Source organism: Panthera onca, chromosome B3 (assembly GCF_046562875.1).
Source record: "Panthera onca isolate mPanOnc1 chromosome B3, mPanOnc1 haplotype 2, whole genome shotgun sequence".
In the NCBI taxonomy this organism is placed as follows: domain Eukaryota; kingdom Metazoa; phylum Chordata; class Mammalia; order Carnivora; family Felidae; genus Panthera; species Panthera onca.
In genome coordinates this window covers 43,482,124-43,504,236 of record NC_138344.1, presented here as the reverse complement: position 1 = coordinate 43,504,236, position 22,113 = coordinate 43,482,124, and the positions used below count along the sequence as shown (strand labels likewise).

The following is a 22,113-nucleotide window of genomic DNA, read 5'->3' as shown; positions in this document are numbered from 1 at the left end:
ATAAATAAATAAATAAATAAATAAAATTTTAAAAAAAGGTCAGTAGCCTGAACGTTTAAATCAGTCCCCTTCTCCTTCTACCTACCTTTTCTTTGCAATTATATTTAGTAGTCTTTTTGATTCACAGCTGAAAAGCAAGGCACAAATTTCTCTGCAAGTATTTCCCTCTCTGGATTTGTTGTTGCTCATAATAACTCTGATGACTTCCAGAGGAAAATGCTAAAAGTGACATTACTAAGTCAGGGTAACAGCCAGTGTCTTTAACTCTTGCTTTCAAGTATTTCATTACCCAATGTGTAAAACGAATATAAAACAACAAGCAGGCTATCACTGGGAAAGGTTTTGAGTCACGTTTCCTAATGAGGAAACCTCATATTTATGTTAGGTCTACATCACAGAAAAGAATGCACAGAAAAGAATGAAAGTACTTTCACATTTACTGATGGATACTATATACTGCTTCATCACATGTTCATTGAGCTCAGGCCACTTGGGAGCTTTCAAAGAGTTTAAAACACAAAACTCTAGCCTCCTCCACGAAGGAAGCCAGGAGATAAAGAATTAGCATTTCTCTTAAAGAGATGCATTCTTTCCTCATTTGGAGCAGGCTACAGTGAGAAGTGCCCACACAGGAAAAAAAAATGAGAGAAAGAAAACAGAGCCCATCAAAGGATGACTGCAGAAACAAAATGAAGTCTATCCATACAACAGAATAGTACACAGCTCTAAAAAAGGACCGAGGTTCCGACACCTGCCATAACATCGATGAACCTCAAAAACATGATGCTAAGTGAAAGAAGACTGACACAAAAGACCACACATTATATGATTTATTTAAATAAATTCCAGGAAAGGCAAATCTGTAGAGATAGAAAGTAGATTAATGGCTGTCTTAGCTTGGGAGCAGGAAGGGGTAATAAAAGCAAATGGGCATGAGGGCTCTTCCAGGGGAGACAGAAATGTTTTACAACTAGATTATGCGGGTAGTGGTACAACTCTATAAATTTACTAAAAATCATTGAATTGTACAATTAAGAAGGGTGAGTTTTATGAGATGTAAATTATGCTTCAACTTTAAAATAAGGTAAAGACAATAAGAAAAGTGTATTCTCTGCTGGACCCTCAAAAAAGCTGGGTCTTTGGGGGCGCCTGGGTGGCTCAGTCGGGTAAGCGTCTGACTTCAGCTCAGGTCATGATCTTGTGATCTATGAGTTCGAGCCCTGCGCCAGGCTCTGTGCTGAACAGCTCTGAGCCTGGAGCCTGCTTCGGATTCTGTGTCTCTCTGCCCCTCCCCCGCTCAAGCTCTGTCTCTCTCTTTTAAAAATAAATAAACATTAAAAAAAAAAAAACCTATTAAAAAAAAGCTGGGTCTTCGTCACGAGGTCATAGAATGACAGAAATGGCAGGAACCTGTAATTCAGTGCATCCCTGAGCTACACGTGGAGCACACCTGAAGAAGGTGAGGCAATGGGTGGGGGTTGGGGGCCAACTAGTTGCTCAAAGCCACTTATGTAATTAATGGTGGTGATGGGATCAGAACCTAGGCCTCTCAATTATGTGTCTGGTGCACTCTCTGGTTTGATATCTTCATTATTTTGCTCCATGCAAACTCCCAGGGCATTAACCATACAAATAATAAACTGTATTCACAAACAGATATTCACAAACAGAGTCAAAGATCGATATGCTCTTGGAGTCTATACCATACTGGATAATCCATGATTTTGTTATTCTTTGCTTGCAGTGAGTGCTTATATATTTCATTTTCTTGTTGTTTCGATATTTTCTTTCACGTGAACTCTATGCCTGTGTATACCTTTAAATCAAAGATTCTTTCCTGACCCAAAAGATTCACAGGTGAGTTTTTTAGAAGCTGAATGAACTCTGAAAGTCTTGCTCCTTCAGTACAACCAACAGCAAGTATCCTAATTCAGACCTAGCCACAGGGGCTTGTCTTTCTAATAGAAATGTAAAATAGATCTTTATTTGCCACAAAATTAAAATGTGATCCAATTATGCAGAATATGAAGGAACTTGTTGAATTACAAAAAAAAAAAATCACACATGCTAATTTAAAACAATGATACCATAGCCTTAATTACCTTGGGCTTTACTACTGCAGCTTTCAAACAGTACCGGAATATGATGAGACACGGCCATGCCGGAGATAAAACATACATAGAAAAATAGGACTCTGTTTAAACAAACAAATGAACATGTTAAGAATGTGCAACAACTTTTTGGAGACAAATCGACCGCCCTGAAAATTTTTAGCAGGCTTTAAGCCTCAACCGGTGTTACGGATTACGTGTATGTGTTTCCTCCAAATTCATACATTGAAGCCCTTAGCCCCCAGTGTGGTGCTATTAGGAAGTGAGGTCTTTGGAAAGTAATTTAGATTGAAATGAGGTCAGGAGGTTGGGGTCCCCATGATGGGATTAGTGCCCTCATAAGGAGAGGAAGAGACACCAGAACTTTCCCTCTCCACCATGTGAGGATATCATAAAAAGCCAGCTGCCTGCAAGCCCAGAAGAGGGCCCTCACCAATAATCAGCAGATCTGCCAGGACCTGGGTCTGGAACATCCCAATTTCCAGAACCACGAGAAAATGAAGTTCTGTAGTTTAATGTACCCAGTCTCTGGTATTTTGTTTTTGTGGCTGGAGTGAAGACAACCAAATACTTACAACACAGCTAAGCAGACTTCTGTACTATTCACGACAGCGATCAAGGTTAAGTGGTTATACAACATCCCTTTCTCAGGAACTGGATCAGGGGTTAGTTATTCGTGTGCATTAAAGTATGTGAGAAAATATTTAGCCTTCCTAAATCTGCATTTTGCAAGGGCTATTCTTGCAGTGACTTACTTATACATTTATAGCCTATCTCCCAATGCTTTTGCCTTGGCATAAAGTGAAAATTAAAATAGAACTGCATATTTAGCTCAACTTCCCTGTCACAGAACCAGCCCTCAACTTTCTAAAATGTATGACTTTAGCCTTAAAATGACGCCTATCTCCAAACCACTTCACTTTTGAGTTGTCTGTGTACACAGGGACCAGTGGCATGGTTGCTCCCAGGAGGCTGGGGGATCCCCAAGAGGCAGAGATCTCCTCTGGAAACACAAGAGAAAATATGCAGTGAGCGAGGAGGGGGTGGAGCATCGCTGACCAGTGTGTGTGGAAGCTGAGAATTTAAATATACCGATGACCTCATGCTCGAGAGGCTCCAAACTGCCCCTAGGGATCCAACTTGTCCAGCCAGTCTTTCTTTCTCTAACAAAGACCAACACTCTTCCCCAGGCCACCGGAATGACCCAGGTGATCTCTCAAGTGGGCAGAAAAATTCCACAAAGTGAAGGCAGTACTTGTGCAATGAGGCCCGTCTCAGCCCTCAACCAGAGGATCTTTGGTTTTGGGGAAGGAACGAAGATTCTGTTTCAAATCACAGACGTTGGGCCCATATCTATTATAACGGAAGAAAATAAAATAACCTCATATGCATAACCTCCAAATTATCAAATCCTACACATGCCCCAGTGCTCTCAAAGGACTCAGTTTACCTAATTTGTGGAAGAAAAGGGCAGAAGTGGGAGTCCTGGACCTATCTGTGGTAGGCTAAAGCCATCGATACCTTTTTCTTTGAAAAAAGGCAAATGAAATCGATTAATTGAATAAACGTTAATCCTCCACGTTTTTGCGAGCTGACACAGGACCCTTTAAAACATAAACCAACCTACGCCTCTTCACCAAGAGCCAGAACTCTCTTCCTGCATCTCTGCACAGAAAGGCCATGACCCTCAGCGTTCACTCTTGGGATGGCGGCCAGAGCAAGAGAAGTCAAGCTGGAGAACTCCCCACGGTGGTTCTCAGGTAACCAACTGGTTAGATTTCATCTTGTGGGTTTAGCTTTGCCTCACTAGCAAAGGAGGCGCTTGGCCTGGGTTTAGAACAATTTCTAACTAGGTTTCTTCAGGGCTTGATTCTAAACAGCCCAAATAAAGACTCTGCTGTCCTGAAGGGCACCTTTCAAGAGAAACAAAAATAGGACGCTCGCTTAACAAAAGGGGACTGTTTGGCCACCAACGTCCTGAATGGGGTCTGACCGTAGAACTGGAAGGGCTTTCTGCAAAGTTAAAAAGACGGAGAAGAAAAACAGCAGCGAGAAAAGAATCATCGCAGAATCACCCACTCCAAACCTTCCTTCCCCCTCAGAAGTGCCAGCGGATAAAATATAAACCTCTTTGAAGAAAACTCCAGCCGGAGCTCAGCTTTCAGATTTTAGAAGACACTGGCATCCCAAGGCCTCCCCACTGTCAGATCAAACACACACAAAATGGTTCCCTGATATTTGCCCGGTTTCCCCCATACCATAAAAAACAGGCTTTCGTTTTAATCTGCTTACCACACTGTGGGTGAAGGCCTCTAATTTCACAGCACAGAGATAACACAAATAATTCATAGGATATATTAGTGGAATATCTACAGGGAAAGTATTTAGCCAGAGCTCACTGAAAACAATGGGGAGCTCTGCTATCTGCCTCAGAAGGCAAAGGAACGGCCCTTCCGACAGGCAAAGCCCCTCCTGTCACGCTCATTGGAGTCCGAGATAAGTTCGGCCTATCAGTATCCCACTTGTTTTAAGTCAACAGGTCTCCCTAATGACACAACACCTCTCTGGTCCCTCCGTGAGCTGTGACACTATCAACTCCTTTCCAGGACCTCCAGAGGCTACCGCATACGTGGATGCCCCCTGAAAACAGTTACATGTTGGAAACACAGAGTGGAAATTCCACCACACTCATAATCAATGCCAACAAACACTTGTGCCCTTCTGTTTCTCTCTCAACTACAAAGAAAAAAGTCTCCCATTTAGTTTCCCATGGCCAGACCCCATCCTTTGAAGATCTCACACCCTTTCTCAAGACCCTCTTTCAACTCTCTCTCCCACGAAGCCTTTCTCCCAGGGCAATGTGGAGACCTCTCCACGGCTACTATTCATTCCATTTCTCCCAACCTTGAGGTTCTGCCAAGTGTGAGGCAGATTCCCTTTAGAGACAGGATAAATCAATGCTGAGCTGTGTAGAAAGTTAAAAAAAAAGGGGGGGGGGGACGGGAGAGGCGAGCAACAAGTCTATAGTCATCAATTAGACATGATGGGAAGGAGACCACCATCAAAGCAGATAAAACTCAAATACAACCTGCAGCAGCAACACGTATCAGAGCCTCACTCTGACTTTAAAGACATTCTTGGTTTGTTTGGTTTTTTTAATGGCTTCAGTAAATGTAAAATTGCCAAGTCTAAAGCCAATCTTCTGAGACACTTTTCTCTGTCACTGCAACAATCCATCCCTTTTACTTTCGCAACCACACCCACTTGGACCTTGGGCTTATCTTCTCTTGATGTAAACATGTACACATGTCCTGGTATAAAAATTTCACCTTCCAATCCCCTGTTAAAAACACTGCTCCAGAACGCCTCCAGCCCAGCTGTCCCTCCTAAGCTCCAGGCCCTTGTTAAAAACTGTTTCTCCCGATTCCCCGACTAACACTCTCCCTGCCAGCCCCAGATTTCCAGTTGCCCATCAGACACGTCCCCAGGACCTCCAACTAAGCCTGGGAACTCAGGCCTTCTCCCCTTTCACATCCCACCCCAGACTGTTCCAGCCAGTAATTCCACCCAACTCAGGTACTGACTCCTGACACTACCTCCCTCGTGAGCCTTCCATTCTACCTCCCGAGAAATGCTACCTCACAGCCCAGCCCGCCTCCATCCGAGTCCTGGCCTGCAGTATGTCTCTGCACAGCCGACACAGAGACGTCCTAGCTTGGCTCCTTGTCGACACTGTCGATTTTCCATCCCAACTTCAAACACACTTGTGTTTACGGATCTTATGAAAAAGAAATCACTTGCTCAAAATTTTGCATAGGAAAATGTCCAAAAGGCTTACCTGGCCCCTGCCCACTTCGTCCAGCTTCATCCCCTCATCCTTGCCAACATACTTCATGCCGAGCTACACCTCATTCACCCTCCCTGAATGTGCCATGAACTCTGATCTCCTGTACCTCGGCCTTTTTGCCTCCTTGGTAAATCTCTCCCCATTTTCCCTAAAACCAGGCAAAGCTACTTACCTGTGAGCTTTCCCTAACTCTTCATGAAGATTTTCCTCCCTCTTCTGTATGCTATATATTTTGTAAGTATCTCTGTTATAGCACTCTCCACGTTTTTTTTTTTGAAATTACTGGGTCTTTCCTACCTATCACTTCCCTTTAACTCAACTTGTACCTCCACCGACCAACATGTGACTTGGCACATAGCAAATGTTCAATAAATAGTTGATGAATGAATGCAAGGAGGCAATATATTGCATCACATTTAAACATCTGAGGCTTTCGAAGCATATTAGATTTTTTTGCCTCATCCTAGTCTTCCCTCTGCTGGCTCATCTTACACATATTGATTCTAAACTGCCCGGTCACTGGCTTCCTAAAGGCATTCACCGAATGTCCAAGTAACAGAGATAGGGGACCGAAGATTCAAGACAGTCTACAACACTGCCCTCAAGGAACGTCTCGGAGACCAATGTGGAGATAAACACGTCGAATTAGCAAAACATGAATTCAATAAGGACTATAACTAATGAGCGATAAAACCAGAGTGTATTTGCTACTAAGAAATAATAATGAAAAAGACTAATTAATAAAGGGATGTTGTCAAACATCATGGCAATTTTCATTATAACATTTTATTAGGCACAATATGATATTGATATTTTTTTCATTGAGGTTTGCAATAAAATCTCCCAACTAAATATATTCTTTTTTTTTTGAATGTTTTTATTTACTTTTGAGACAGAGAGAGACAGAGCATGAGCAGGGGAGGAGCAGAGAGAGAGGGAGACGAAGAATCTGAAGCAGGCTTCAGGCTGCGAGCTGTCAGAGCCCGATGCGGGGCTTGAACCACGAACTGTGAGATCATGACCTGAGCCGAAGTCGGATGCTTAACCGACTGAGCCACCCAGGCGCCCCTCCACTAAATATATTCTTAATCCACCCTCCAGGCACTGATGCTGTGTCCTCTCTCCTCAAATACTCAGAGACTACAATCAACATTGTTGATCTGTGATGCAGTGAGCACACCGTTGTTTATGCAGCAAATTTGCTTTCAACATTTTGGTCATCAGAGCAAGTATTATATATATTAAAGTTAAATATATTCTAAGCTACAATATAATCTCACCTCTCTGGATGAGGTCTTTCTGAGGTTACAGATTACCAAGTGGTGGTATTGACAATGCTGCAAAAGCAAAATTCTGAAGCAAGTGGAGGGGAGAGATGGAGACTACAATAAAATGCCTTCTAGATGGCCACTGCAGGAAGATCTCTTCCAGATGGCTATTGCACAAAACCACAGCAATCCAGGCTAGAGACGCCCGAGGGAAGTCTTCAGCACCTCACTGGAGATACCACCCTCCTAGTTACAAACTCACACACAATGCCAAACGACCCCACCCACACCAGTGCTCCCAGAAGTGAAGGGCTAAAGTTACTGGATCCATGGCAAAGGTGATAGATTTGTGGACTTTCTAATTTCCACGTCCCACTGGGAGCAACCACATTGGATGCTGCCTTCCCAGATCCTGTTTCTGCTCTAGGGTTGGCTTATGACTTAAGGCATAAAAATATGCCTCTACCTTTCTGCTGTGGAGGAAGTTCTTTGGCCAATGCCCTTCCTTGGGAGATCAATGACAGAAAATAAAATGACCCTAGTTCCTGGGCCTTAATGTTTCTTCCCCCACCTGAGAAATATCAATAAATAGAGATTCTCAGACACCATAATAAGGACCAAACGGTTGCAAAAAATACACAAAGCTTTGTTTTCAAACCCTGTCCTTGATACCATTATTGACTTGGCCTGCCATAACAGACACCTCTCCCCATGCAAGCTAGCCAACTTGTTAAAAGGCAACAGAAGGCAAACATTTCTAAGCCACAGTCACCCTATATTTTCTTGATCACCCTGACAGTCATAACATATGCATGCGCCTGTGTATATGTGTATATGGATGCATGTGCATGTATGTGTAAATACATACATATACAAAATATGTGTATTTTATATAGACACGTAAGTATATTATAAATATATTATAAATACATAAAAATTTTTTCACTGAACAATGGCTTATTTTCACTGACTGTTCATTATTATAGGATCGGGGCTTCTCAGCTACAGTTTGTCTCTTAAAAACCAGCTACTCTACGTCTGTGTATGTGTATCACCCACACTAGCACAATACAAATGAGACCAAATAGATGCTTAATTAATGGTGTAATTCACTTTACAACGGCATCATTACTACAGCATTACTCTATTTTCATTACTACTGCATATGAGAACTGGCTTCCAACATCTTTGAGTAAAGAAATAAAACAACCTAATCAGAGTGTCAATTAATTCTGTAAAAGTCACGTAGTGTATCCAAACAAAAACATTTTCACAGCCTCCGAGAAAGACAGGCTTCCACTCTTGGTCCTCTTCCTGTTTCCTGCTAATGCTTCTACCGGCTATACTTTGACCGATCCTAGTCCAATTATAAGTCAAAATCAATACCAGACCCTCAGCGAGTTTAATTGATTCTCTAAGAAAGGATATTATAAGCCATCAGCACACCTTCACCTTACACTAACATTATTTTCCTGGGTTTACCCAATACCATTGTGGTCCCCATAACTACTCTTTCTCACACTGCTCTCTCTCATCAGTTCAACTGCTGTAACAGCAGAGCAATTTCAAGCAGGTTGTGAGTCTCTGAGAGTATTGCTTGCAAAGTGCATGTAAATTATTAGATTACATTACAAGTGAAAGACTCAGCAGTGGGTCACCGTAGTGGAGCATTAATGTAGAACAAGTTGAATGGAACCCTCGCAGACAGGCTTCTCCAACGTGATTTTTGGCAGGGAGGAGAAAGTGAGTAAAGGGGAAGGGAGGGCAAGGAATGATGACGGGTTGCTGAGAAATGAGGCGGGAGAGAGCTCCGGAGCATAGTGGGAAGGAGGGTGCTCCCACAGCCTCAATGTCTGGAGGGGGCAGCCAGCAGGACTGAACAAATAGTACGGACGGGGGAAGGGGACGGGCAAACATATCCCTCTTCTGGTTCACTGGAAGGTGTGGGGTGTAAGCTCCGGAAGCCCAAGTGGCTGACAGGGTTGAGCCTAAGTGATTCGTCCTCACAAGAATCCAGCCCATGGTAGTTGAGCTGAGGGACTGGGGCAGATCCAGTCAGGAAAAGGAGGAAAAGGCTTTAGATGCCTTCAGATGCTCTTGCTTGTTTCATAGAGCGACCACGCGGAACCAGGGAGAAATGCTCTAAGGAAAGGGAGCCGAAGACCTTGAGGAGGAGACAGGCGAGAGGGGGCAAGTGGACCCCCTGTTTCTGTATGTGCCCATCATCACCACCACCACTAGAGTTACACTTGATGTGCACCAGGCATCCTGGCAGGTGCCACGCACGTATGATCACAGGTGATCCTCAACCACCTTGGGAAGCCAGCATCATAAACATCTCTAGTTTTTAGGTGATAAAAGAAACAGACTGAGCAGTGAATTCACTTACCTAAAGTCACACAGCCAGCACCCAGCACACCCGGGCCTCTGGCCCAGGTCTGTCTCACTCCCAGCAGGGAGCATGTAACAACCATGCACGCTTGTTTCCCGACACGTCCAACCTTCCTCCATCTGCGTTGCTCAAGACTGGAGCAGGTCTGAACCTGCTACTGAGGGGAGGACTGGCGGATCCGAGAGAGAAAGAAATGGGACAAACAAGAGCAGCTGGGTCCAAACCCAAGGCCCAGCTGGAAATATAAGCAAATAGAAGCTACGCTGGCAGAGTTGGGAAATGTAGAGCTGAATCTACTGAAAAAGTGACCAGTTTGGCAGGGCAATGTCAGAGGGATTCGCTGCACAGCTAATGAGCACTTCCTCTGTTGCAAAGCGTTGTGCAGGGGTAAAATAATAAACCACAGTGCTGGTCTTCTTGGACAGACTAGACACCTACCCAGGAAATTCACACCGTAAGACAGTATAAAGGAACCTGGCAAAGGAAGAGGTTGCATGCTTACTGCGTGAGCAAGGCCCACATGACTGACTACTGTAGAAGGCAGGGGTCACGAGAACTGCAGGAGGGAGAGGGTGAGTCTTACCTCACAGCCTTATCTGAAAATGACTGCAGACTTTCAAGAAGCCAAGAGAGATTGGGACGTGAGATGGGAGACTGGGCTGGGAAGAAGAAGAGGGGAAGGGTCAAAGCACGTATGAGGAACTGGCTGAAAAAGGCAAAGTCTAAGACACTCATAGCAGAGAATCATCAGAAGTGACCCAAACCATGGGCTCCACTGAGAGATGCCACCACTAGAACATAAAATCCCAGAAGGCAGGGATCTGACCTCTTCAGTTTGCTGCTTTCTTCCAGAGCCTAGCACAGAGCCTGGCACAAGCAAGGGGCTCAGAAAACAGTTGCTGAATCAAAGAATGCCACCCTCGTGCCTTGACACAGTGACAACAAACCCGAGCAAAGGGGATCCCAGAATTTACATTCTAAGCCAGTCTAGGCAGATGCATGTCTAAATGCAACAGGGTATTGGGGCACCTGGGTGGCTCAGTCAGTTGAGTGTCCGACTTCAGCTCAGGTCATGAACTCACAGCTCATGGGTTCGAGCCCCGTGTCAGGCTCTGTGCTGACCGCTTGCTCAGAGCCTGGAGCCTGCTTCCGATTCTGTGTCTCCTTCTCTCTCTGCCCCTCCCCCGCTCACGCTTTGTCTCACTCTTTCTCAAAAATAAATAAATCTAAAAAAATTTTTTTTAATTTTAAATGTAACAGGGTATTAATGAACATGTGCTAAAAGTGGCATAAAGATACCATATGATTACAAATAATAAGTATTTACATTATTTTCCCTCCCCCACCTCCTCCCTGAAATCATGAGTAACACCTGGAGTCCAACATCAGTTACTGTGGAAACAGTCCATCCCTCACACCCTCCCTCCTACTGCCAGGCCACCCGCTCATACCCAGGACAGGGTTTTTAAAACTGTAAGAGGCAGCCCATAAACAGATCACGAAACCAATTTGGTGGCTTGAGATTTGTATCTTGCCTGTAAATAATAGAGCAAAAATAACAGCACATCATAGGTAAAGGATACACATTTTACGTGAAAAGTTTACTGCACCCATGTGCCGTGTGTGTGTGTGTGTGTGTGTGTGTGTGTGTGTTGTGTGTGTGTTGTGTGTACTGCCTCACAATGTAGTATGTTTCTCGCATTGGAGGTCACGGTATAAACACTTAAAAGACAGTGTCCTAGAGGAGCAAGAAATTCCACTATCTGACACTTTTTTTCACATTCAAGCTGAACGACCCTTGTCTTCCTGACGTTCCTGGCTGAATGTGACCATCAAAGGTACTACTCTTTGGGCCAGTAAACTTGGCCTATCCTGAAACACCCAGAAATTCTGTATAACATACTAAGCTCAGAATTAGTTCCTTCAAAGTACCCCCAGTTTCACAACACACAATCTTTTTTTGAGAAAAAAAAAGGTAAGATTTATTTTTTTCTAGTTACAAAAGTAATACATGTGTAACACAGGAAAGTCAGAAATACAGAAGAGCACAGAGAAAAAAAAAAACTAACACCAGAGGTAATCAATCCAGAAATAACCATCTTATCATTTCATTATCAAGGTGTAGATGGGTCCATATTAATACACACACACACACACACACACACACACACACACGGTAATTCCTTACAAAAATGATGACATTCTGTGTATACTACTATGAAAGTTACTACTCTTCACTAATAAGTGACTGCCATTTTCCCGTCAAAAGCTATTTTTCTACTACAACATGATTTTTCCTGGCTCTATAGCATTCCATTGGCAGACTTGCTTCTGAACATCTGTATAAATCCTCTGCCTCGAGGAAAGAGGGCAGCTGCTGAGAGACGCCTCCCCTGTGGCCAGCTCCAGCTAGCGTAACTGCCCACACAGGCGCTAATGACAAGATATTCCCCACCAGAGCCTGTATTTTACTTCCTACTGAATCAGAGCACGGAGCCACAGACAGCAAGGTCACTGTGCTTTAGAATGGTCTTATTGGACACAGCCACAAGTTCACAAGCTCATTTGTATATAATAAAAATGCCTAGTGGGATTTAAAAAAAAATAACAATTACTGATAATGTTCTATTATTGCTGCAGAACCCACGTGGCGCGCACTGACTTTCATACGTGTCAACTATCTCGTGCTGGGTTAACTTGTGTACACACTGTAGTATCCTCAGGGGGCTTTCCCAGGAGGGCAGGAGCTTGGTTTTGTACATTCCTGGAATTTCTGAGCATCCTGGCACAGCATCCACGTGGAAGGAACACTGGGTGTGGAAGCAGAAGACCTGTACTCTTCTCACAGCCTTGCTATTTACTAGGAACGGAACTTCGGGCACATTATTACACCTCTGTGAGCGTCAGTTTAAACCAGGAGGGCCAGGATACATGATTCATAAGGTCCCTTCTGTCTCTAACAGGCTTTGGGCTAACAGAACATGACCAGCGACAACACCATGAGTGAGCACCACATACCCAGCACACACCCTCACAGCTCAAGGTTAGAACACGAGCTTTAGGACTTCCCAGAGCCAATCAGTGTAGTTATCAGTTCTTCTACGGATTCTTTGTAGGGCCTCAAGAAATTTTAGAGCCTCGCTAATCTTCAACCCTCATCCTTCACGCTGTGAAATTTTACATCTTCTGGGTTAACAGCCTGGTCTATGGAAATTGTCCGGGTTCCCACTTTCTGCATAAATGCACTCAACAGAAATGGGCCATGAGTGCCAGAAATGGTAAAAATACAGCTCACAATTTCACACTTGTCATCATCAGTCAACTAATAGGATCACTACAGGAAGCATCATTTTTGATTATCAAAGTATTTCATTTGCCTTTGCTTTCCAATGCTTCATTACCTGGACAATTGAGAGTTATGGGCAGTTCATCCTCCCAGATGCCCTGTCCTTTCAGATATAACATCCCCATCCCACACACTTCCTGGGAGTACACGCTGTGTCGTTACCACGGCCTTCTTACCATCCACTGGCTTTATGACCTTACGGTGCAAATGAAAAGCAATGCAGTTTATCGAAGAGGTTTTAGACTTGCTAAATATACCCTTGTTTCTTCTGTGATTGGTATGTTGGAAATCCATTCACTTCTACACAGTCAGTCTTCCCCAGGACCGGCATCGATCACATGGGATGAGATAAGCTCTCTGCTTCTGGAAGGGGAGAATCACATCTGGTTGGCTTTTCTCCGTCATTGTCCATTTCTTCAGGTTTCTTTAAAACTAATTGGAAGAGTCAATAAACATGCCCGCCAATTCCCTTAACACACTAGGAAGAAGATCATCATGCCCTTCAGACCTGTTCTTGTTCTGTTTTTCCAAGTATTCCCTTACCTGCCTTTGTCAATTGGCATTCTCGACAAGTTCGTCATAACTTCTCAAAGTGTCAACTTTTCCTCTTTTCATTGCCCTTGTTAAAGATAATTTAAAATTAGAAAGTCACATTCCCAGCCATTTCAGAGTCAATGCTAATTTCATTTTCTTTTGCACAGAAGTCTCCTTTCCCTCCAGAGATTCCTTTCTTCATTCACTGCCCCCACTCCCCAGCCCCAAACAGACACTCTCCATCCCTGTACACAGTTCTCCGTTCCCCTGCTGCACCCTCCTTATCTCTCCCCCCAAAATACTTCACCTAGTGAAACACACTTTAGCTTGTGGGTTCTCCTTCCTTCACTCCACTTCGGAGAGAAATGTCTGTGTCTGGAGATTGTAAAGTCACCTTCAGGAAAGAGGCATACAGTTGGCTGTCAATTAATCAGGATAAGACAGAAAAAATTACATCGTGTGCAGCTTTCTTCTCAGTACATGCATTTATGCTTTGGGGATCAAGAGGATTTCTCCCACACAACCTCAAATTCCGATTTATGCCTTTTGTTGGGCTAACGAATTCTCTACCTAGCAGCACGGCAGTTAATAGTCTGGATTACTTAAAACAGTGATTACCATACCTCCTCATAAATTCAAGTGTTGGTCCCTCAGTTTTTCCCCCCGTTTATCCTCGGTAGCATTCTTTGCTCACAAAGTATGTTCAAAAATCTTATATTCTCTAATTGTTAGTCCCGCATCTAGTTTGACATATAGATTTTAAGCCAGTTTACTTTCCCCCATTAAGCACAGACCCAAACGTCACCATTCCTGTCACGTATACAATTCCATCAAGTTTCAGAGTGTCATTTATACACAATTTTATTTCTTCTTACTTCTTTCACACACGCCTACCACTTACGTACAGCAACTTCACTACATTCATATTTCATAAACTTCATCAGTATTCAGCCAAATCCTCCCCCGAAGTAAGCTAGGTATTTTTAACAAGGCGCTGCCTCTTTCACAGGCTTGAGGATCCTGTACTAAGTGGCACCCTTCCTTGTGCCCCAGAAGAGTTTCATCTATCGCTGTCTGTTCATGGATGGAGGGACTTCCTGATTATTTCAGAAAAAAAAAAAACAAAAAAACTTTAAGATAGTTCACAATCAAAACTCAAATAACACTGCTAGAGAGGATGAGAGGCTGGGAGATCATGAGGCCTCTAAACCCTGCAAGCATTCCTACTCAGCTCCAGCCTCTGACTGAGCTTCAGGAAAAACAGCACCTCCAGCACCTTCAAGGGGGTGGGAAACCTGCACTCTCAACTGGAGGTGGCCACCGCGGAGGGCTCTGCAGCCGGCCACCAGCGCCTCGGTTGTGCGCACAAGACAATCACCAGGAGGCCACAGGGCCAAGCCACCGTCAATGTGCCACGGCACATAATGTGATAAGACAGTCTGTAATGGTGACATGTCAACAGAGGCCATAAACATCTGTCAGGAAAGCAAACAAAACAAAACAGTTCTTCCACCAACACAAGGGAATTGTTACCTGTAATTCTTTTTAACTTCAGCCTGTAAAAGTGGGAGCAAAAAGCCAAGCCACGAGCTGTGGCACACGTATTCCTCATCGTGCCCCCCCCCCCTTCCGAGGCCTTCTCTAGACAATCTCCTTGATGTCCTTACTCCAAAAACAAACTAATAATAATTGGGCTGTCACAGAAGAGCACCATGACTCCTAAAAAGAATCTGCAATGTTGAGACATCAAAGATACCAGAAGATAACTGCAGACTATCATTAAGTCAGGTGGGGCGGCCCTGAGAAAGTCAGCCTCTGATGGCACGGTCCTGGGGAGGCTTTCCATACTGGCCCGGTGAACAAAGGCCCACACTTTAAAGGAGAATCTCCTTTAGGGGAATTTAAATGTTCTTTATTGATATTCTTGAAAGTCTTCTCTCAAACCCAGAATTTCCTAGCTTTTAAGATTTATTAGATACCCCTCAGTATATCTAAGGAAGATGCAAAATTAGCTGATATTTTTATCCACCATTATTACACGGGAGAGAAGTTATATAATGCTACGGTAATATATTACATAACTTATTTGTAAATACAACAGTCTTCTTAAATATCTGAGAATGACTTTACATCCTCTATAACTGTAGGGAAAGAATTAGGGCTCTAGATTGAGGGTGCAATTTTCCTAGAAAGTAAAAACCTCAGTTAACCAGAATTAACTAATTAAAGGGAATTTTCGTTTTGGTCCTTGCAAGTTAGAGAACAAAAACGGCAAATAACAAAACATACTGATATCGAGGACTTAATGGAAAAAGAAAACAATTTTCAAACCGGGATCATGGCAGATTTAGTCCAATCTCTGGCACTGTCTCCATTCACAGTTCTATAATGTACAATCAGAATTCATCCTCAGAACAGTGACCCTGTGGCACTGTAAGATCCTCAAACCTCAAAGAAAGATTCAATTACATTCCCAATGTTCTTTCCGGGGTAGGAAAGGGGACCAGCACATTTAAAAAGCATATTCAACAAGAAAAAGACAGAAAAGATTTCTGGTTAATCTACCGTTAGCCAGAAAAACGAATTCATTAGTAATGCCTTGGTACCCTTATAGAAAAATAGAAAAATCATGATTTACTGTATATTAATCAACACTTGAACACTGATTATCTGGAGAATTTTTTTTTAAAGCACTAATTCAAAATGATTCACTTTTATTTCTCTTAACATACAGTTTAGTAAGATGAATGAAAAACTGAACAGCTCATTTCCAAACCAACACTTCCCATTATGAATCACACACACACACACACACACACACACACACACACAATCCCCCACACCCCAAAAAGCCAGAACACTACTTTAAAAATGACAGAAGGGAGAACAGAGCAGGGAGGGAGGGAGGGACAGAGAGACTGTTCGTAGAAGTTCTCAACAAGGATGATAGTCTTCACATTCAGATAGTCTTCATATTCAAACTATGGTATTCCACATTCTAAGTTAATGTTCACTCTGGAACCGGAAGGCCTTTCAAAGCAGACTCTTGTCGCTCTAGAAGAATCTATCACTAATCTGGGATGACTGGTCAGGAATCTCCTTGAGGGAGCAGACGATGTCTACCTCAGAGTTCCTGAACAATGGCTCACGGAAGACAAAGCGGGTGAGCAGAACGTTATGTCACATGGAGAGAGCTGGATTTTCTAGAAAACATAGTCTTTTGCACACAGGGCAGTCACATCATTATTTCTTCCCAGACACGTGAAATGTAGTTATGTATTTTGCTTCTATAGACACGTAAGTACAAATATAACCTAAGAAGCACAATCCATCAAGTAGACTAAGAAGATGAGGGCACAGAGAAGAGCACACTCTTAAGAATTTTCAGAGACATCCAACCCAGTCTGCACTTCAAACATCACACCACAACATCCTGGAGGCAAAAATGGGAGAATGGAGAGAAATAACGCGCATCTTAAGTCAGATGTGACAAAAGTGTGGCCCCAGGATCAGAACCCATGGGCTTGTCTCACTCGCATTCCAAAAGTTAGCTCTGGACAGGGGTCAGTTCACTTCCAAAAGAAATTCAGCCGTCACCAAAAATCCTCAGAACATTTCACCTGGAGGTACAACTACAACAATGAATATTCTCACACCTCCCTACATCCCACTTAGGAACCTGGTGTGGAACTAGGCGTGTACCGCCTGTCACCTCTGCTGCCTTGAAAACACCAGCTGAAGGGTCTCATAGTTAGGGAGCTTCCATGCAGGCTCCATATTTCAGCTTTGGAAAGGGAGACATGTTCTACAGCCAAGGCTTCTCATCATGCCGGTAGGTTCTGGAAAATTCCAAAAGGTGACTAACATAAAATGAGTCTGCTACAAAAGTTTTTAGCCATTCAGGATTTGACTTTTGGATTAATAATACAATTCTTTTTAAGAAATAAGGGGGGAGCAACAAAAAAGGTTATCACAACTATCACCAAATGCATTTTCTAAAATTATTCCATTACATTTTTTAAGGCTCTAATTAGAAATGTTTTTTATGAGCAATTTACCGGAAAATTAAAGTCCCTTAGTTTAAAAAAATAATTATCCCATCCCTCCGGCAAAGGATTTTATCCCAGCCAGTAGCTCTTTCAAACTATGGGGCATCATTTATTTGCTCAGGGTGGAGAGCCAGGACCATGTTAGAAAAGCTGATCTGCGAATCGATCTCTAGATAGGGCTCTAAATTGCCAGGCAAGAAGGGCACCTCCCAGAAAGTGAATCAGCCAAGACTGAAAGCGGGGTGTGGAGGTGAAGCACTTGGGTTATGTGGTTCTAGAAGTCCTCAGGGCTACAAATAAACTACAGGCCTTGTTAACTGATTTTACGTCAATCTCAACTGAGTTTCCAGGGGGTTCAATCTCAACCCAACTGAGCTTTTCAGTGTTAATCCCGTCTTCTGGTTTCGATTTTTCCCTCAGGTTGGCCTGCCCTAAAAGCCTTCAACCTACTGCACGAGTGTTCCAGACCAACTGCGTGCCACACAGCCCTGTGAGGATAACTTTAGGGAAGTACAATATGTAAGCTTCTGGCATGCATATAATAATGAGATTCTGGAAAAGGGTTTTTAACAACAGTTATGTCACAATGCTTATGGCTCCCTGAAGTCTCTGAAAGCCTTGTTAAATTAAAGATTCGCTGTGTTTTTTTCCGCCTCATTCTTACTTCCCATGTTGTCTCTTGCCTTTCTTTTTTCCCTTTCATTGTTCTGTGAAGATGGTACTGAATGACACCAGCCATCATTAATACCACCTAGAAAACAGGACAGTTTCAGTACAAGCGCTAAGGATCTCTGCTAGTTTTAAGGACTGGGGGAGGTCCGAATTTCAGATTACAAAGTCACGCATCCGATTTTGGCAGCTCAGGCACTTAAGGGTACGCAGTCCATTCACACGGGGATTCCCAGGAGCGTGGCAGTCAGCAACAGCTTCAAGTGCACCTAAGTCATGTCTCATGAGGTCACCTCAATGTCATGAGAATCCAGACCACAGTTTCTGTGGACTGCACAACATCGACTGGCTGGAAGCTAACCCTGCTACCTCTCTGGAAAGCATCTCCCAAATCCAAAAGCTTCCCACTTCACCCAATGCCAAGAACTCCATTCAATCCTCCCTGAGGTTGAAAATGCTAATTATAAGGTGATGATGTTTGCTTTTCCTTTTGAGTTGTGTGCCTTTATGCTTTAAGTATTAAAAAGGCGTAATCACCTAGTGTATAGGTTAATTTCTCTCCGATATTGTAATTTATGCAACATTAATACTGGATGCCAGCTCCAATTTTCTTGCTGCTTACACTCTGGGAGCCGGCTTGCATATTCTGCCAACTCCATTACATCATCTGAAAACCCAAACATTTCCCATTTTCAAATCACTCTCCTCTACCAGGCGTACTTACACATTCTCTCTTTTTCTCCCTAGGTCACACACACAAAGACTGGTATCCCTGAGGAGCAGACACTACATCTGAGGTTAAAGTCTGCAAATGCACATAATTTCTGGAAGCTATTACTACTGCTGTGTTAGCTAAAGGATGCCTCCATCTCTGACCTTCCTTTTTCCATTCAGACTGTTATATAACCTAGTGCCTGCGTGCAGGATGTGAGTTGAGTGTTTGGGCCTTACCTCTTCTCCCTCCCCCTAGTAAATCCTGGGAGGGATGGACTAGGGGATGGTTCAAAGAAGAGTGAGGGGAAGGGGTGATCCTCTAGGGGGCAAGGGGATAAAGGTCAACAGGTCAGCTGTGCAAGATGCATCCCACCCCTACTTTTTCCCTCTCCCCTTTTTGCTATGCCTGGGGTCTGGTGGTACTGAATGCCCAGCGTTATGTAATTTGCAAGAACAGCAAGTTACAGATTTGTTAGTCAGTTCTGCAGCCTGTCACCCTGGTCTCTTGCAAGAACACCTTCTGGCAAGAATGACACCTGAAGATGCTAATAACACACGGAAGGGGGGAGGTTAACACAGAAGGGGGTGGCAGCACAAACCAGAAATTAGTGTGGCTTCGTATATACTATGTTCTGCCCCCCCCCCCCCGCTTTAAAAAAAAAAAAAACAACTCAGAAACACATGAAGGGGATTTTCTCCAGTGTTTCTGATTAACCCTGTTACATAACCCGCTCGCATTCCAAATCCACCGTCTCAGGGTCTAAATATACTCTTTGCAGCCAAAAGCTCTCCACACACAAACTCACCAAGCTGGCGACAGGACCCGGCCCCCAGCCCTGATCCCCCTCCCTTTACCCCCGACCCTCGATCCACCCCCCCCCCCCCTCCGCTCAAACCGCGGTTCAGCGTGTTCACTCCTCGGAAATCGCCTTTAATTAAATGTTTTTCGTGTGTGTCATCCTGATGGCTTTTACTGTACTCGAATTCCGTGAATGGGAAAGCGCCCGGACAGGGGGTGTGGCTAAGGTGGGGGGGGGGGGGTGAATACTGTAAAACAGCCAGCACATGATCAGCCATATTCCTACCTCCAACTATAACATCGAGAGGAAGGGAGCGGCTCCCGGGCCCCCACTCGCCTCTCCCCAGCCCTCCCCAGTCGCCGCCAGAAGCCGAATGGCAAGAGGAGGGGGCGCGCTGGGCCAGTGCCCAAGCCTGGGCTGGAGATCCTCCCGATCCCCAGCCCCGGGCTGCTCGAGCGAGCCCGCTTCCTCCGGAGTGACAGGCGTGATTTATACATTATTTACAACAGTAATTAAAGCCGTAGCTTCCTCCGGTTCTTTGCAAACTCCAGGCGCAATCAAATAAATAATCCCCCACCCCCAAAACCCCCCCCCCCCACACACACACATCAGGTTCCCACACCTTTAAGAAAGAGAGTTAGCTTTCCCGAACACTCGACTTTTAACTAGAAAAAAGCAAAGAGGGGGCAATGGAGCCCCCCCCCCACCGCACATACTCTCCAAAATGAAGTGTAAAAATCGCTCAGGGTAGGTGTGTGTATGGGGGGGTGGGGGGGACATCTCTCGCACTATCCAACCAGCATTCAACTCTCGCTGACCATTCCCAGGTTCTTACAGAAACGCTTGAACCTCAGAGAGGGAAGGATTCCCAGGGCAGAAATAAGTTTGGGTGCATTTCGATCTTTCTGTTTCTGCTTGTTTGCTTTTGCAAACGCTCACTCCGAATGCGCGTGGAGCGTCCCACACCACCACCGCCCTCCGCGCGCTGGCGTGCACACGCCCCCCGCCAGCCTGGGCGCTGGGTTGCGAACCCGGGGTCTGCAAACTTGCGGATCTCCCCTAGCCGCGCCCGCCAAACAACTTGGCGAACACCTCGCGCGCCCGCACCCCCCTTCCTCCAGCCGTTCCTCCAAATCCCAAACCCACCGCCGTGGTCCAGAGAAGGTGCCCACGTCGCCCCCAGATCCAGAAGCGCCCCCTCTCCACCCTCGGGGCTTCCCAGGTCGCTCACTCCTCCCGCACCCCCTCAGCTCTGCGGGGGGGCTGAAAACACACCCCGTCTGGGGCAGCCGGGGCCAAAACTGTCAAGAGGAGAAAAGGTAACGCCGGAGGAGGGTGGCCATAAACGGATTTTTTTTTCCTTCTTAAAAGGGCACTGCCGCTTTAAAAGTTTCTTTCCCGGGCCCCCACTCTCCGGTTCTCCGTATTTTGGGGGAGCGTATTTAATTTGGGCTACGCATCTTTCCTCCTCTTTGCAGAAAAATCAAAGCCTGGGGGTGAGCCCGCCGGCTGTCAACCCTCCTGCCGCCTCCCCCGCCCCCCTCTCCTCCTGCAACCCGAGAACGGGCTGCAAAAGTTTGCAACATTTCTGGGGGGCGGAGGGGGGAGGGGAGGGGGGCTCTCCGGGCTCGGGGCGCCGCTGCAGGCTCGCGCGCGGCCCCGGACCCCGCGCTCCGGGCGCCCGCTCCCGGCCGGCCCCCGCTCCGCTCCCGGGCTCCCGCCGCCCCCTCCTCAGCCCCTCTCGCAGCCTCCTACCTCTGCTGGTGCTGGAATAGCTCTGTCTGCGCACCGGGGCGGGCGGCTCGCTCTTGCGGGCGGATTCCTGGTTCAGCGGGGTCTCCCTGGCGCCGGCGGCCGCGTCCGCGCCGCTGCTGCCCGGCTCGCTGGCGGCGGGGTCGGGGGCTGCCGGAGCTGACTCCATGTTTTTTCCCAATGTAGAGATCGCTGGAGATGGCGAGCTCCGAGACTCCCTCTATCTTCTGTTTTCAGAGCAACTCTATGGTACCAAAAAAAAAAAAAAAAAAAGGGGGGGGGTAGAAAGAGACCAGGGAGAGCAGGAGAGAGAGAGCAGGCGGCGGCGGCGGGCGAGCGAGAGCGCGAGGGAGCGCGCGGAGTGTGTCTGGGTGGACGTAAGTGTGCGCCCGAGAGGGGTTGGGAGGCGGGTCTGGCCACAGGCAGCGCTAGCGAGAGCTTCTCCAGCCGGCCCCCACACCCACATTCCCCACCCTCCAGACCCCAGACCGAGAGCCACCGACTGGCTGCCAATTTTGGGAGGCGGGAGGGGGGGGGGGGTGGAGAGGAGAGGGGGCCGGAGGGGAAAGGCTCCCTTGCCCCGATCCTCCCCTTTCCCCAGCCCAGGGACAGAAATTAAGACCGGCGAGAT

At 45.5% G+C, this 22,113-nt stretch overlaps 1 protein-coding gene across 1 annotated transcript in view; it reads right to left on the bottom strand.

Moving 5' to 3' along the window:
• The window catches only part of RORA (RAR related orphan receptor A), a 712,204-nt gene extending 690,479 nt beyond the window's left edge, over nucleotides 1-21,725 (bottom strand). Inside the window, exon 1 of the mRNA XM_060621049.3 lies at nucleotides 21,486-21,725. Within this exon, the coding sequence (XP_060477032.1) occupies nucleotides 21,486-21,651 (166 nt within the window). The 5' untranslated portion in view covers nucleotides 21,652-21,725. The remainder of the gene's footprint in view (nucleotides 1-21,485) is intronic.
• Nucleotides 21,726-22,113: the final 388 nt, after the last annotated feature.